This window comes from Monopterus albus, unplaced genomic scaffold (genome assembly GCF_001952655.1).
Source record: "Monopterus albus unplaced genomic scaffold, M_albus_1.0 scaffold26.1, whole genome shotgun sequence".
Taxonomy (NCBI): domain Eukaryota; kingdom Metazoa; phylum Chordata; class Actinopteri; order Synbranchiformes; family Synbranchidae; genus Monopterus; species Monopterus albus.
In genome coordinates this window covers 1,058,398-1,072,810 of record NW_018127906.1, presented here as the reverse complement: position 1 = coordinate 1,072,810, position 14,413 = coordinate 1,058,398, and the positions used below count along the sequence as shown (strand labels likewise).

The window sequence follows — 14,413 nt, the reverse complement described above, 5'->3', positions numbered from 1 at the left end:
TCCTGTTTGGTTGAGTTGTTCATATGTAAACTAATTCTCAGTTTATTCATCTTTAAGTGTTCATCACTGTGGTGAAGTCTGGACATTCCATCATGTTTCTCATGTTGGTTTATAAACCAGGCTGGGGTTGTGTATCGCTGTCTCCTCCCCAGACACATAAACAGAGGTAAAAGTCACAATGTTAATTATTTGTAACGGTTTTATTTTTAATGTCTCTGTGTGTGTGTCTGTCAAACACCGCTATGTTCAGGCTGAATCAAACATTATTTTGTCAAAGTTGTGAAACAACATGTAAAAGGCACGTCAAATGAAACCGGGTGTCACACCGAGGAGACCTGGATGTGCTTTATTAGACAGAGACATCAGACACAGACTCGGAGCCACCAGCAGAGAAACCACCAGCAGGAGTCCGGGTTCTACCCAGCCAGGATGTGTTTGACGAACTCGGTGTAGTTGATGTGTCCGTTGGCGTCCTCCTGTCCCACCATCAGTCGGTCCACCTCGTTCTCCGTCATCTTCTCTCCCAGCGTGGCCAGGACGTGGCGGAGCTCGGCCCCCATCACTGTGCCGTTTCCCTCCTTGTCGAAGACCCTCAGACCCTCCACGAAGTCCTCGAAGTTGCCCTGCTCTTTGGATCGCGCCACATGCTGCAGCATGGGCAGGAAGCTGTCGAAGTCCAGCAGCTTGACGTTCAGCTCCTCCGCCTTCGGCCTCCCCAGCAGCTTCAGCACCTCCTCATTGGTGGGGTTGTGTCCGAGCGCTCGCATCACATCTCCGCATTGGGCATAGGTGATCTTCATCTCACCCGTGGCCGTCTCGTCAAACAGGGTGAAGGCTTCTCTGAACTCTTCAATCTGGTCCGGACTAAACTCCACCACGATACTTTTCAGGTCCACCTCCGGAGGTTTGGGCTCCGGGTCTACGGGTTTGGGAGGAGGTGGGGTCTCCTCCTTCTTCGCCTCCACCTTCTTCACCTCCGTCTTCTTGGGTTCCACCTTCTTCGGAGCCATAATACTGCAGGTTAGAGAACGGACGGAGATGGGTGAGTAGGCTCTTTATAACGGCCAGAGGTGGGGCGAGTGAGGCTGGAGAGAATGGCAGAGAGAGAGAGCAGCCGACCAAAGATGGAAGAAAACCGGAATAGAAACTGTCCAGGAGATAAGAAGCTTCCAGAAGTGAACCAGTCTGAACTAGAGCTGAGCCGACTCCAGTTAGTGCTATGGACTCAGACTTTCAGGCTTTACGTTAGAGGCCTATTAGTTTACCTTTACCTGGTGGCTGCAGGATGAAACATCTGTTTTCTAATGAAGGAAACATGTTCATCACCTGTTACAGTGAGAAACATCAACTGAAACTTTGAGCTTTAGCTAAACAAAATGATCCAGTGCAGTCCAGTCTCAGCATAAAGTCAGCACAAGTCAAATAAACAAAACAAACTCACTGCAAGTCAGACAAACATCTAAATGGTGATAAATTGCTATCAGCAAACAGAAGACAGGATATAGAGAAACAGAAAAGGAGAAGAGAGCGGGCAGGAGAGACAGAGCAGGACAAAGCCACACGGACAAAGAAGAAAGTAATGGGTGGGAAATGGATTAGCATAAAACACAATCAGAGAGAGGGACAGCAGCAGGAAGAGACCAGGGGACAGAGTTCCATCTGGACCTCAAAGTGTGCTCTTAATCTCTGTAGTGTAAATATCAGATCCAGTGTAGTAATGTTACAGGATTTTAGTTCTCATCAGTCTGGGCCACATAACAATATGTGCAAACCCCCCAGATAGTGCAACCCCATGCTACCCTGCCAAAACCTCTTGCACTCCTTGTAAAATTTTATAGATCCAAACAGCAAAAGAATACTTATAAACAGACATTTTAGAGCTGATCCCTCTCCACCTCATTATTTTAAACATTTTCTTGAACCTACTGAGTTTGGTTTGTTTTTGTTGCTTGTTTTTTTACACATTTTTAATTCATCTGTTTTCTACATTTGGTCTGTTCTTCTTTTGTTCAACAGAAAATTCCCCTTAAAATTAAAATGACTAACCTGAGACATTTCTTGTACACTCTTTGGTCATAATATTTGTGTGTGTTTTGCCTTTAATATTTTATATTTTATTCTACTGTAACATCAAATTTTAATATGTCTAATTGAAAACCCAGACAGCCTGAGGGACAGGAACAGAGGAACTGGTCTGAAATATTTAGCCTGTCTAAAGTGATGTTTAATATTGGACGGGAAGATTTTGATTAAACCGTTGTTTATTTGTACGTTTGCAGAATTCCCGGGTGCATGCGGTCTAAGTGTCGGAGCAGCAACGTGACGCTGATGTGGCTCCGTGTCTCTGCCTCATTACGCTGCTTCTATTTCAGGCTCTTTATCTCCTGGAAACTCTTGTGTTTCATTAACATTCTTGCTGGGACAAGGACAGTGCTTACTCATGATACTCTGTGTCCTTCAGTCTTTAAATAACACCCCCACCCCCACTGAAGACTTCAGTTTAAGATAAGAACTGCCTGAAGACCAGGTCAAACTCAAACTGCCTTCATAGATTTGTAAGTGTGTCACAGCCGGAGGAGCCAGGTGACCACGAACAAAGGAGATGTGGAAGGTGAACAGTGACGGTCACATACAGAAACACAGGAGCACACAGGGCCCATAACTAACAAAACACACGTAGGTGGACAGACAACAGGGACTAACACCAGAAAAACAGTGAAGGTGGCCTCAGGCAAATAAAGACATGACTCAGTGGACTCAGGTAAGTATGGCCACACATGTACTGTGACGTACAGGTAAGTGTGGCTATACATCTACTATGAAACACGTAATGGTAGGCAAGCAGGAACACAGACTGAGTGACTCTGGAGGAAACTAAGTGGAGCAGGGACCAGACTAATTCTTGGTCACAGGAATTAGTGACACATTTACTAGTAGGCAGATTAGGAGTAGTCAATCGGACACAAAAAACTAACAGACACAAGAACTAAAACATCCAAACCAAGGTGAGTCTGGCTGCATCAGTGTCTGAGAAGGAACAGGAGTGAAGCAGTAGCGCTTCACTGATGGGACTGAACAGGGAAAGCCGGCCTCTGTGCTGCTGGATGATTACCAGGTGGAAAACAGGTGTATGGCAGGTAAATCTGGAGCAGAGACTTGGCGGGATGGAAAGGAGGAAGTGCACCAAAATAAAAACAAAGTTCATGATAGGATGTGCTGTGGATCATCACAAACAATGAAATTCTTACTTTGCCGTCCACACTGAGTGCCACACAACACAAGTGAAATATAATGTAGATAAATAGTTAAATAGTAGTACAGGTCTTTGAGGATGGAGGCAGCTCTCTGTCATATTCATGACCGCAGATAGAGGGAAGGATATGCAAGGCAGAGAGGGTCTGACACTTCACACTTTTTCAGGATTACCAATAGAGTCAACTACATTATCACAATCACCAATGATGGAACAACAGTCCTAACTATAAACTTTACAAAAAGGAAAGTCTTAAGTTTAATCTTAAAGGTAGAGAGGGTGTTGTCCTCCTGAACTGAGACTGGCAGTTGGTTCCATAGGAGAGGAGCTTGATAGCTAAAGGCTCTGCCTCCCATTCTGCTTCTGTGGACTCTAGGAACCACAAGTAAACCTGCACTCTGAGAGCGAAGTACTCTGTTAGGATGATAAGGCTCTACGAGGTCTTTAAGATACGATGGAGCCTTGTCATTAAGGGCTTTGTATGTTAGGAGAAGGATTTTAAATTCTATTCTGAATTTTACAGTGGACAGCACTACACTTCTGACTGTAACTACATGTGCACTTGTACGGTGATACTGTGACCACATGAAGTTGAGAATACCTGTGTACTTGGATTTTGAATGCAGGATTATTAATTATAATGAAGGAATATTTATCATTGTATTGGGACTTTTACTTAAGTAAAGGGTCACACTATTTCTCAAGCCACTGAGTACATTCAGAAAATTTGTGTGCATGTTAGTGTGTATACTTACATGTATGCTAATGTGCAGTGGAGGGAATTAACAGAGACATTCGGCGGTCCAGCATGTTACTGGGACCACTGTGGATGTTGGGGTACTGGAGGGGGTAATGGGGCTGATGTTTGCACTACAGAGGATCTTGCTTGGAGTGTTGGTGGTGTTTCCAGTAGTATAGGGGCTGTTTGGGGTACTGGGAGTCTTGTAGATGGTAATAGTTTTGGGGAGTACAGGTGGTCTTAGAGCAGAGGGTGCTGTTGGGGCTACTGTTTTATTTCATAGTGGCTATAGATGTTGTTCTGGGGTATAGGAGGCAGTTTTGTATGTTAGTGTGTATGATATGTATCTATGAGGCCACAGCAGAAGGAGCTTCACTGGGTTCAGCTGAGCGAATCCCAAAAACAGAGGAATGTGTGTTTGTGTGAGGGATTTGGAGCCGCTCTGCCGTTGCTATAGAAACCAGCCCAGAGAGGCGATTCGCCCCCTTTCCCATTCTTTGTGTCAGTGTGTGTGTGTGTGTGTGTGTGTCGACAGATTTCTCTCGATGGACAAATGAGCTCTAACAAGAAACAGAAGCAGCTCCATGAAACGTGGAGGAAAAGAAAGACAATCCTGAGGTGAAGTAACTCACAGACTTTATTCAAACTCGTCTGTTTGTGATCTGTTGTCTCTTCTGTTGTCTGTCTCATCTGTATACTGTGGTCCAATCTGTGGTCTGTTTTCTCTTCTGTTGTCTTCTGTACTCCGTTGTCTCATCTGTTGTCGCTCCTGTGGTCTGTCTCGTCTGTTGTCTCTTCCGTAGCTTGTTGTTTTGTCTGTTCTGTAACCTGTTGTCTCTTGGTGTCTGTTGTCTCTCCTGTGGTCTGTCTCGTCTGTTGCCTTTTGTTGTCGTCGCTCCTGTGGTCTGTCTCATTTGTTGTTGTCTGTTGTCTCTCCTATTGTCTGTCTTGTTTGTTATCTCTTGTTGTCTGTTGTCGCTCCTGTGGTCTGTCTCGTCTGTTTTTGTTTCTCCTGTGGTCCGTTTTGTTTGTTGTCTGTTGTCGCTCCTGTGGTCTGTCTTGTTTGTTGTTGTCTGTTGTCGCTCCTGTGGTCCCACTGCCGCTAAGCCATGAAGTATGCTTTTAAACTAAGTGTGTGATGAAACCTTACAGGAAACCTTTCCAGTCTGTTGTTGCTCCTGTGGTCTGTCTTGTTTGTAGTTTGTTGTTGCTCCTATGGTCTGTCTTGCCTGTTGTCGCTCTTGTGGTCTGTCTTGTCTGTTGTCACTCCTGTGGTCTGTCTTGTCTGTTGTTGTCACTCCTGTGGTCTGTCTTGTCTGTTGTTATCTCTCTTATGGTCTGTCTTGTTTGTTGTTGTATGCTGTCGCTCCTGTGGTCTGTCTCGTCTGTTGTCTCTTGGTGTCTGTTATCTCTCCTGTGGTGGTTATGTACTGACAGGTCTGTAGTCTTCTCCGACAGCTACGCGGTGGCACTAAAGTTGTATTTTAATGAGTGAACACAGCGACACCTCTCTAATGTATTCATGTGTGTTCTTGTGTTTCTGCATCTTTTGTGTTGTAAATGTGATTAGACTAAGCTTTTGTGTTGCTGACCTACTTCTGCTGACACTGAATGAATCCAGACTAGACCCAGTCTACTGGCCCAACTGAAACCAGACTACTTCATGTACAGTCTGTGGCTTCTGATTAAACTTTAAATGTTCAGGTGTCCCAACAGTTTTTGCTGTTGATGTAGTTTTTAACTTTTTTAAAATACACGTCAGTCTCACCCCCTTTTCCGTGGCAATGGTGGTGAACAGAGTAGACCTGTGCCCTCATGTTGCAGGTCCAGATCCCACATGTTCAACATGTAGAATACGTAAATGTTAAAATTATAAAGCGCGTCCACCTCAGCTACCAGTTTGCCATGGGTGTCTGCTAGGGTCCAGGATCTTGTGTGATACAGGGAACACGATCTGGACCATTTCAGAAGATTACAGGTATGATGGTTGAATACCAGAACCTTTGTGTTGCTGCCTGCCCAGTCCAACAGGACCAAAACCAGAACATGCAGAGCTGGGAGCTGGTTTAATGAACAGGGAGCTTGCTCACTCTTGTTGTAAGCCGATATCAGGTGTGATGAGCACAGGTGAATGCAGACAAAACTTCCTGTAGTGCCAGGTCAGCTGATTGACAAGTTAGACAGTAATTACACATGCCCCTTGAATAGCAGGGTTAAGACAGCCCGGAACAAAATCCAGCCCAGGGACAACTTCATGTGGACCAACAGGGTAGCCCATTCACAGGATCTATATTTGACAACAGTGTGCTGGGGAGGGTTGCTGGTCCCTTCTGGAGTCAAACTGAAGTCAGCCACAGACTAAAGACTTGGTCTGGTTGCAGAAACACTAAAGGCCCTGATCAGAGTAACCTCACAAACCCAGTGAAACTATCTAAACCCACCGTAAAGGCTAAACACATTTAAGGTTCTCCCATATCTTTAACCCTCTCCAGCTGTCACTTGGGAGTTGTTCGCCTGAATAGATTTCTAGGACTATAAATTTTGTTTGCACTGGACCAGGGCTCAGGAGTTAAAAACTTTTAATCTCAATCAGATCTGATCAGATTTGGAAATCTAACATGATCCAGGATCAAACAACTGAGCCATATTTTGTCCCAGTATTTCAAAATAATTCAGGATAAGATCACCCTGATCCAGATTCAGATTTTTCAAGATGATCAAAACCTGAATATCAGTTTTTTAAATCATACTTATTGCAACCTAGTGGATATGAAGAACAACAAAAGAAGCAGAAGTATAGCAATTCAGAGCCATTTGATAAGAAATATTTTCCAAGTACATAACACTTGCTTAAAATCATAATAGTACTGCAATGGATTTTACTCCAATGTGTACAACATACTACTGTTCAGTTACTTCTGAAATTTTATCACAGATGTAGCTTTTTTGTTGAAGATATTGTTGTTTAAAGTCCCCATGGCTGCTCAATTTGCTTGTTTCCAGTCCTTTAATGTTTAATCTTGGGTACCTCTAGATTAGTTTTAGCACGCCTCATAACTCCAAATAGTCTGTAATCATTTCAAGAGATCCCGTACTCCTCCAACCTGACCCCTCATGGCAGTTCGTGGTCGAGGTTGACGCATCAGACACTGTCCTCTCTCAGCGGTCCCAGGGAGCCCACGCCCTGCACCCCCGTGCATTCTTCTCCCGATGGTTGACCCTGGCTGAACGTAATTATGATGTGGGGAGAGTTACTCGCCATCAAACTGGCGTTGGAGGAATGGTGGCACCTCCTTGAAGGTGCTGACCAACCCTTTTTAGTCTGGACCGATCACAAGAACTTGGCCTACCTCCAGTCTGCCAAAAGGCTAAACCCCAGACAAGTGAGGTGGGCCTTGTTCTTTGATCAGTTCAGGTTTGTCCTCTCCTATCGGCCAGGGTCCCGTAACCAAAAACCAGATGCTCTCTCACGACGTTTTTGTTCCCAGACCACAGAAACCCCACCAGAAACCATTTTGCCTGCCTCCTGTGTGGTGGCCTCAGTTACATGGGAGATCGACGACACCATATGGGAGGTCCAACAACACGAACCCAATCGTGGGGTGGGACCACCAGATAGATTGTTTGTCTCCCAGGCTGTTAGGGCCCAGACCCTCGACTGGGCCCATTCCTCCCAGTTAGCATGCCATCCGGGGGTACAGAGGACCATTACTCTCCTGAAACGTTATTTCTGGTGGCCCACCCTAGAAAAAGATGCCAGGGAGTAAGTGGCAGCCTGTGCTCCCTGTGCGCAGTCAAAACCCCTCCATCAATCACCTGTGGGTCTCCTTTGGCCACTGACCATGCCCAGTCAGCCCTGGTCTCACATCGCCCTAGACTTCGTCACAGGGCTACCTCCCTCCCAAGGCAATACGGTCATTCTCACCATAGTTGACCGTTTTTCCAAAGCCGCCCATTTCCTCACTCTTCCACAACTCCCCACAGCACTTGAAATGGCCCAACTTCTGGTTCAACATGTTTTCCACATTCACGGTACTCCCATCAACATCGTTTCTGACTGCGGTCACATTTCTGGTCCACCTTCTGCACAGTCATTGGGGCTCGTCCTTGTCTTTCTTCTGGTTACCACCCCCAAACCAATGGTCAGGCTGAACGGTTGAACCAGGAGCTGGAAAACGCACTCCGCTGCGTCATCAGTTCTTCACCTGAAGACTGGAGCCTGTTGTTGCCTTGGGTGGAATACGCCCACAACACCCTCTCTATCTCTGCCACCGGTATCTCTCTCTTCCAGGCTTCTCTTGGTTACCATCCCCCTCTCCCCTCCGCCGCTGAAACTGACATCGCCGCTCCCTCCGTCCAAGCCCATATAACCCATTGTCATGAGGTCTGGGCTGAGACCAGGGCCGCACTGTTGTGTACGGCGAAACAAAACAAATGCCTTGCTGATCGCCGCCATCGAGACACTCCTACTTACCAGGTTGGGCAACAGTTATGGCTCTCGGCCGCTCACATACCCATCAAAGGGGCATGCTCCAAAATGTCTTCCCGGTTCCCGGGGCCTTTTGCCATCCAGGAAATCATACACCTCACTGCTGTTAAGCTCACTCTACCTGATTCCCTCCGCATTCACCCTGTGTTCCATGTCTCACATATAAAGCCTGTTTCCTCCAGCCCCCTCTGTCCTCCGCCGGCTCCTCCTCCACCTGCCCTGGAGGTGGATGGTGGTCCGGCCTTCACTGTCCGACAAATCCTGGATGTACACCCTCGGGGCCAGGAATTCTACTACCTGGTGGACTGGGAGGGTTATGGTCTGGAGAAGCATTCCTGGATTCCCCACTCCTTTATCCTCGAGCCCAGTCTATTAACTGACTTTTACAGGGCCCATCTGGACAAACCTGGGGGGCCCCGGTGAGGCCCTCCTTCCTTGTTATATATAGTTCTTTTTCACTGCACTTGTATTCCTGTATAGCACATTATTAAATCTGTTTGCACCGAAGTCAGGGTTCATTTTTCTTCGCACCCTCACTACCCCGTGGGGGTGCGATCATAACAGATCAAAGATTTTTATTGTCAATTCACTATATGTACAGGACATACAGAAAATCAAAATATTGTTTCTCTCTCACCTAGTATTGAATGCCATACCATTTGTGAAACTAAAATAGAATAAAAGTAGAATAAAAGAAAATAAGAAAACTAATTTAATTAGGATAAAACTAAACAGTAACTAAATCAGTGACAGTAGTGCAAATAATAAGAAGATTGTCAGATGGTTGTGAGATTGAGATGCACATGGACAGCAGTGCAAATGACCAACAGCAGCAGATATGACAGTAAAAACAGTCAGCAGTAGATTTACATGTAATATAACAAGAAGGGAGAATGTACTGGGTTTGTGCAACAAGCAGAGGTAGTCTTTATGTTCTGTGGTGGGTCACAGTCCAGGGGCAGGGGGCAGAGGCGGGGAGGTAATGGATAAGCATTCAGCATCCTCACAGCCTGGAGGATGAAGCTGTTTGTAAGTCTGGTGGAGTGGGCCTGAAGACTCCGATACCTTCTCCCTGAAGGCAGGGCCCTTCTGCAGGAGGCAGTACAGCCTCTGCACCTCACAGTGATGCAGCCAGTGATGACGCTCTCAATGACGCTTCCGGTAGAAGGAGTGCCTGATGGGGGGTGGGGGCACTGGCTCTCCTCAGTTTGCGAAGAAAGTAGAGGCGTATTTGAGCTTTCTTGGCCATTATTGTGGTGTTGTTGGTCCAGGAGAGGTCCTCAGAGATGTGCACCCCCCAGGATAAATGATAAAACCAGAGCCTCTTCTTAAAAATGAGAGAATAGTTCATGAAAGTGCACATGTCCTGTTGCTGGTGTTGTCACAACTGGGCAGCACAACGAACCACAGAATTAATTAATATGAATGTCTCTTCCATAGACAGGTAAACAATGGTATATGTACCAAAGAGATGTGTAACACTCTAAACAAAGCGGGTAACTGAGAAACCCCATATTTTAACTGGCATAATGCAGACATAGTAACTTCTCCAGCCTTGCAACAATTTTCTCTAACGTTACAGAAACAAGGCATTAACAGACACACAACCTGTGTTTGTTAAACTTACCGTTAAGTCCCACCAAGTAGTGGAAACATTGCTCCCTTTCAAGTAGCTCATGTCCGTCTACAGGACTCAGTAATGTTTGAGTCAAAATAAGATCCTCGATATTATTCAAAAATTTAATTAATCCTCATCACATACCCCAGTCTGTTTCTTTCTTTTGTTTCGCTTGCCAATTCCTGGAATGCTGTGAGCTAGAGCTTCTGAATACTTAAGGTTTCCAAGGTCAAAAATGAACTTGTGATCTTCAGATTTTTAAGCCAACTTGTACTGGACGTGCTCAGTAAATGTGGTATAGTTAGAAAATGGAGCAGTCACACTTGCAATGAGGAATTAGAAGAACCATGTTATCTGGTTTCTAACTCTGCCCCCAGGTGGGTCTACATTTCACTTCTTGCTCTGCTCTCATCCTGTCTTGGTGTAGCCTCTCCTGCAGATGACATCACAAACCATAGCCACTCGCACGTCCACAGGTCCATCATGGCTGACAGAAGGTCCTATGGTTTACCTCCTCCCTCTCTGTCTTCACCTTCGCACCAGAATGGAAGGATCAGAGGACTAGTACCCAAAGGTTCTCCAACCATTCACCAAAATGGTAGCCTGGATCAAGGACCAGGACACCACGCTCTCAGTAACACCAGTCCAGGTCTCACACCTGACCCTGCACCCAGCTGCAGCAGGACTCCAGCTTCCACCTTACCCCTTAGGAACCATGGGGGTCTTGTGAGTCTTGAAGGCAGCAGCAGTACCACCAGACCTCAGGGTCAGAGCCTTGGCTCTATTCTGAGCTCCAGGACCAGAACTACATCTACCAGGTGCAAGGTAACCCTCACCTGCTGCTACCATAAAACCTGATAAATTCTTCCCAGATTTATCCAGAGTCACAAAGTAAATTGGTTGAAACCACAGAATGCGTGATCAGGTTTATACAAACAGATTCAGCAGAACACATAAAAGACTTTGAAGCTCTGTGGTGCTGTTAGTGAAATGCACCTTGGGAGTTGCAGTAGATTTTCCTCCTTCAGTGTTTATGCCCAAAGGCTTCTCACGGTTCTGACTTGTTTTAATTCAAAGAACCAGATGTTTTCTAGTCGATTAGAAACTCAACATGAGCCAGAAAGAACTCCTCACACTCTGTGACACTTCACTGTCTAATAAGTTATGATGGGTCCATGTTGTTGTAGCACAGGAGCAGCCAGCAAGAGGAGGACCCAGAGGCCTTGTTGGACCTCATCCTGGAGTCTCAGGGTCAGAGACTGAACGACCAGAGAGCCAGCCACAGTCTTTTGCCAGATCCTGGACCAGGTGCTCTATGTGGGGCCTGTAGTCTCAACCCACCACCCCTACCTACTCTGGACTTCTACTGCATGCTCATACAATACCAGGTACCAGCAAGTGCCACGTAGCAAAGTCTGGTTTTAGGGATAAAATCTAGTGACCTGCCAAGAACAGACAGGAGTAGGGCACAGACAGGAATGGGGTACAAGGTCCAGGGTGACAGAAGGAGGTACAGGTTACATAAACCTTCATGTGGGAACTTGTGGACAGTGTAACAATTTGAGTCAAGGTTCAATGAGGGGGACAGGTGTGGTTTAGTAAAAGACTAAGGTACAGGTGTGTGGGAACAAGCAGATCAGGTGACTGACAAAAACAGATACCTTCATGAGAACAGCTGCTAAGCAGGCAAGGAATGAAAAAATCTGGAGGGTTCATGGAGATTCAGGATCTGATTTAAGTCTTAATAAGATCCCCATTAGCTGATGTAATGACATCGGCTACTCTTCCTGGGGTCCCTACAAATACTAAAAACATTACAACAAGTATGATTACAAAAGCAAAAGCATTAAAACAAGTACAAATAAGTACAAACAAAAACAAAACATATGGACTAAAAAAGCCATTAGAAGATAATATACCAATGTCAACATACAATGTACAAGTTTTTTTCAACCTCAACCACATGAATTGGTGCCTAGAGGATATTTTTTTTAATTTAAAATATACAGTAAAACATTACAGTGATATGGCCACTAGATTCTGCCTTAACTGTGTTTTAAAACTAACTTAAGAATTTGAGCAGGAAGTGCGTTTCCTCCAGCCATAGCTTGATAAAATACTGCTTGTTGTTTTAAACGTGTTCTCTAATTAGAGGCTATGTAAATTCCCCTATTAGTGTGTGAGAGAGAAGGATGGGGGTTATAATAACAGGATTTGGAACGTGATTTCTTTGACCTGTCGGTCTGCCTCTCTGCAGTCTGACAGGATGGATGACCAGAGATGTTCCCTTCCTGATCTGGATGATGTGGCTGGATCCGTTCCTGAGGGTCAGGAGGATTTCTTCAGTTTGATCCAGAGAGTTCAGTCCAGGAGGATGAATGAGCAGAGAGCTTCCCTGCTGCTAACACATACTGAGGATGATTATGATAATGATGGTCCTGCTGCCTCCCCCCATCATCAATATCATCACTGACCAAGATCAAAGTCTGAGTGTTTGTCAGAGCCCCACAGAGACGGGGTCTACAAAGTACTGTTGATAAGTATCTAGATTTGCACCATTTGCATGTTTTTGGATGTTCTTTTCTGAATCAGGGTAACTGCAGCATTCAGACTGAAACCAGAATCTGGACCTTGCTGATGTGGCCGCTCAGCCTGAAGGTCTGACCTGAGACCTATTGCTGTCCAACTCTTGACCCCAGGAGTTACAGGTCTGCTGTGGAGTTTCAGACTTCAGCTAATATTTTTATGAGTGGGTCCTGCTTGGTTTCGTATCTTGTGTCCAAGAGCATGTGAGCGAAGGTGATCTGATTCAGCTGACACCGGTGGCAGCAGTAGCACCACAGGAAATGCAACAATGCCACAACAAAGGCAGCGAAGAAGAGTGCCAGCAAGTGGTCCCGATGTAAACAAATGTTTTATGATGACAAAAAATATATCCAAGATTTTTGTTAGAGTTTAAACAGAAACTTTGTTGACAAGAAAACTGCACAGCTTACCTCCAGCTGCCAGATCACATGACTCACTGGTACTCACAGGCGTTCAGGTGTGATTGTCGGCACCAACAGGAAGTAACCACCTGTATAGTCCCTTCTTCTGTTTCCACTGCTCTCTATATGGCTAACTCGAGAATCGGTTTACTAAACACAGTACAAAGCTTCATTGCAGAGGGCTGTTTCACAAAAGCAGAATTAAGAAAGAAATCCAAGATAACAAGACAAAGTGAGGCTTGACCTAGTCTGCTAAGTGCATCCTGACTAGCCAATATAAGCAATGTGATTATCGGTTGAGGCAGAAGGCCGCCCACCAGGAGCCGGGGTCTGTCGGAGGTTTCTTCCGTTAAAAGGAGTTTTTCCTCCTCGCTGTCGCCAAGTGCTGCTCAGGGGGATTTGTTGGGTTTTCTTCGATGATGATAATAATAATAGTAAGGTCTAGACCTTACTTTGTAAAGTGTCCTGAGACCCATTCTGTTGTGATTTGGCGCTATACAAATAAAACTGAATTGAACTTTAAGAATTTTGGTGTCTGCAAAAATAAGATAAGTGACAGCACTTCCACTGTTGTGTGGAATGACCCATATAGGCTGTGACCTTGTGTAGAAAAGGGCACGCTATTGTAAAGGAAGAAACAATCACAGTATATAGGACTTTATACAGAATATTGCCCTTATCACTGACTTCAGTGAAGACACTTTTGCAGCTTTATCCTCTGTCTCTCACCTCAACACCTGCAATAAAATTCACCAAACTTCTAACAACATAAACAGCAGTCTTCATAAATGCAGCCAGTACCAATGACTGATCATTGTGACCACTGACAAAACAGATAAGGCACCAGGATTAATCAAGCCTGGCTGTTAGCCTGGTCTGGAGCAGGCTAGCTACAAAGAAAAAAAATCTCTATAGTAACTTATGCACTACTGCTTTTGTGAAACCAAGTTGCAGATAACTTCAGCCAGAATAACTGAAGAATCCCAGTTTAATCTGCTATCTAGGTTTTGTGAAACAGCGACCAGGTGATCGTCATGTGGAACTCTGACTGCAATTCTCTGACACATAAATGTAAAAGAAAGTCAAAGAATCATCAGTCAAATCTAATGGAACCACAAGCTGATCAGCCAGTGATCCCTCCTTGTCCGGGGCCTCATATTGGGAAACCCATAGAAACTGTGAATCCTGCACCTCACACTCTCCTAAAGTCTGGATTTTGAAATTGAAATCAGAAGAACCAAGAACATGAGAAGATCTGACAGAAAATGGACGAGTCCAGATCTGGACCCATGAGGGCGGTCCTGGTCTGTGCTCCCTGTGTGGACCT

At 45.3% G+C, this 14,413-nt stretch overlaps 2 protein-coding genes across 3 annotated transcripts; one reads left to right on the top strand and one right to left on the bottom strand.

Annotated features, from left to right (window-relative positions):
• Window positions 1-185: 185 nt before the first annotated feature.
• cmlc1 (cardiac myosin light chain-1) lies at window positions 186-1,904 on the bottom strand. Its single transcript, XM_020595116.1, has one exon. It carries the CDS (start codon window positions 1,008-1,010, stop codon window positions 417-419), a length of 594 nt encoding a protein of 197 aa, XP_020450772.1. The 5' UTR covers window positions 1,011-1,904; the 3' UTR covers window positions 186-416.
• A 646-nt stretch (window positions 1,905-2,550) lies between these two features.
• Window positions 2,551-13,451, top strand: LOC109957326 (G-protein-signaling modulator 1-like). Of its 2 annotated transcripts, none has more exons than XM_020595115.1 (5): window positions 2,551-2,611; window positions 4,528-4,610; window positions 10,527-10,924; window positions 11,287-11,487; window positions 12,357-13,451. In XM_020595115.1, exons 3-5 carry the CDS (start codon window positions 10,583-10,585, stop codon window positions 12,570-12,572), a joined length of 759 nt encoding a protein of 252 aa, XP_020450771.1. In that variant the 5' UTR covers window positions 2,551-2,611; window positions 4,528-4,610; window positions 10,527-10,582; the 3' UTR covers window positions 12,573-13,451. The 2 variants fall into 2 exon arrangements, with proteins under 2 accessions (XP_020450771.1, XP_020450769.1); XM_020595113.1 differs by lacking the exon at window positions 2,551-2,611 and adding an exon at window positions 2,702-2,761.
• Window positions 13,452-14,413: the final 962 nt, after the last annotated feature.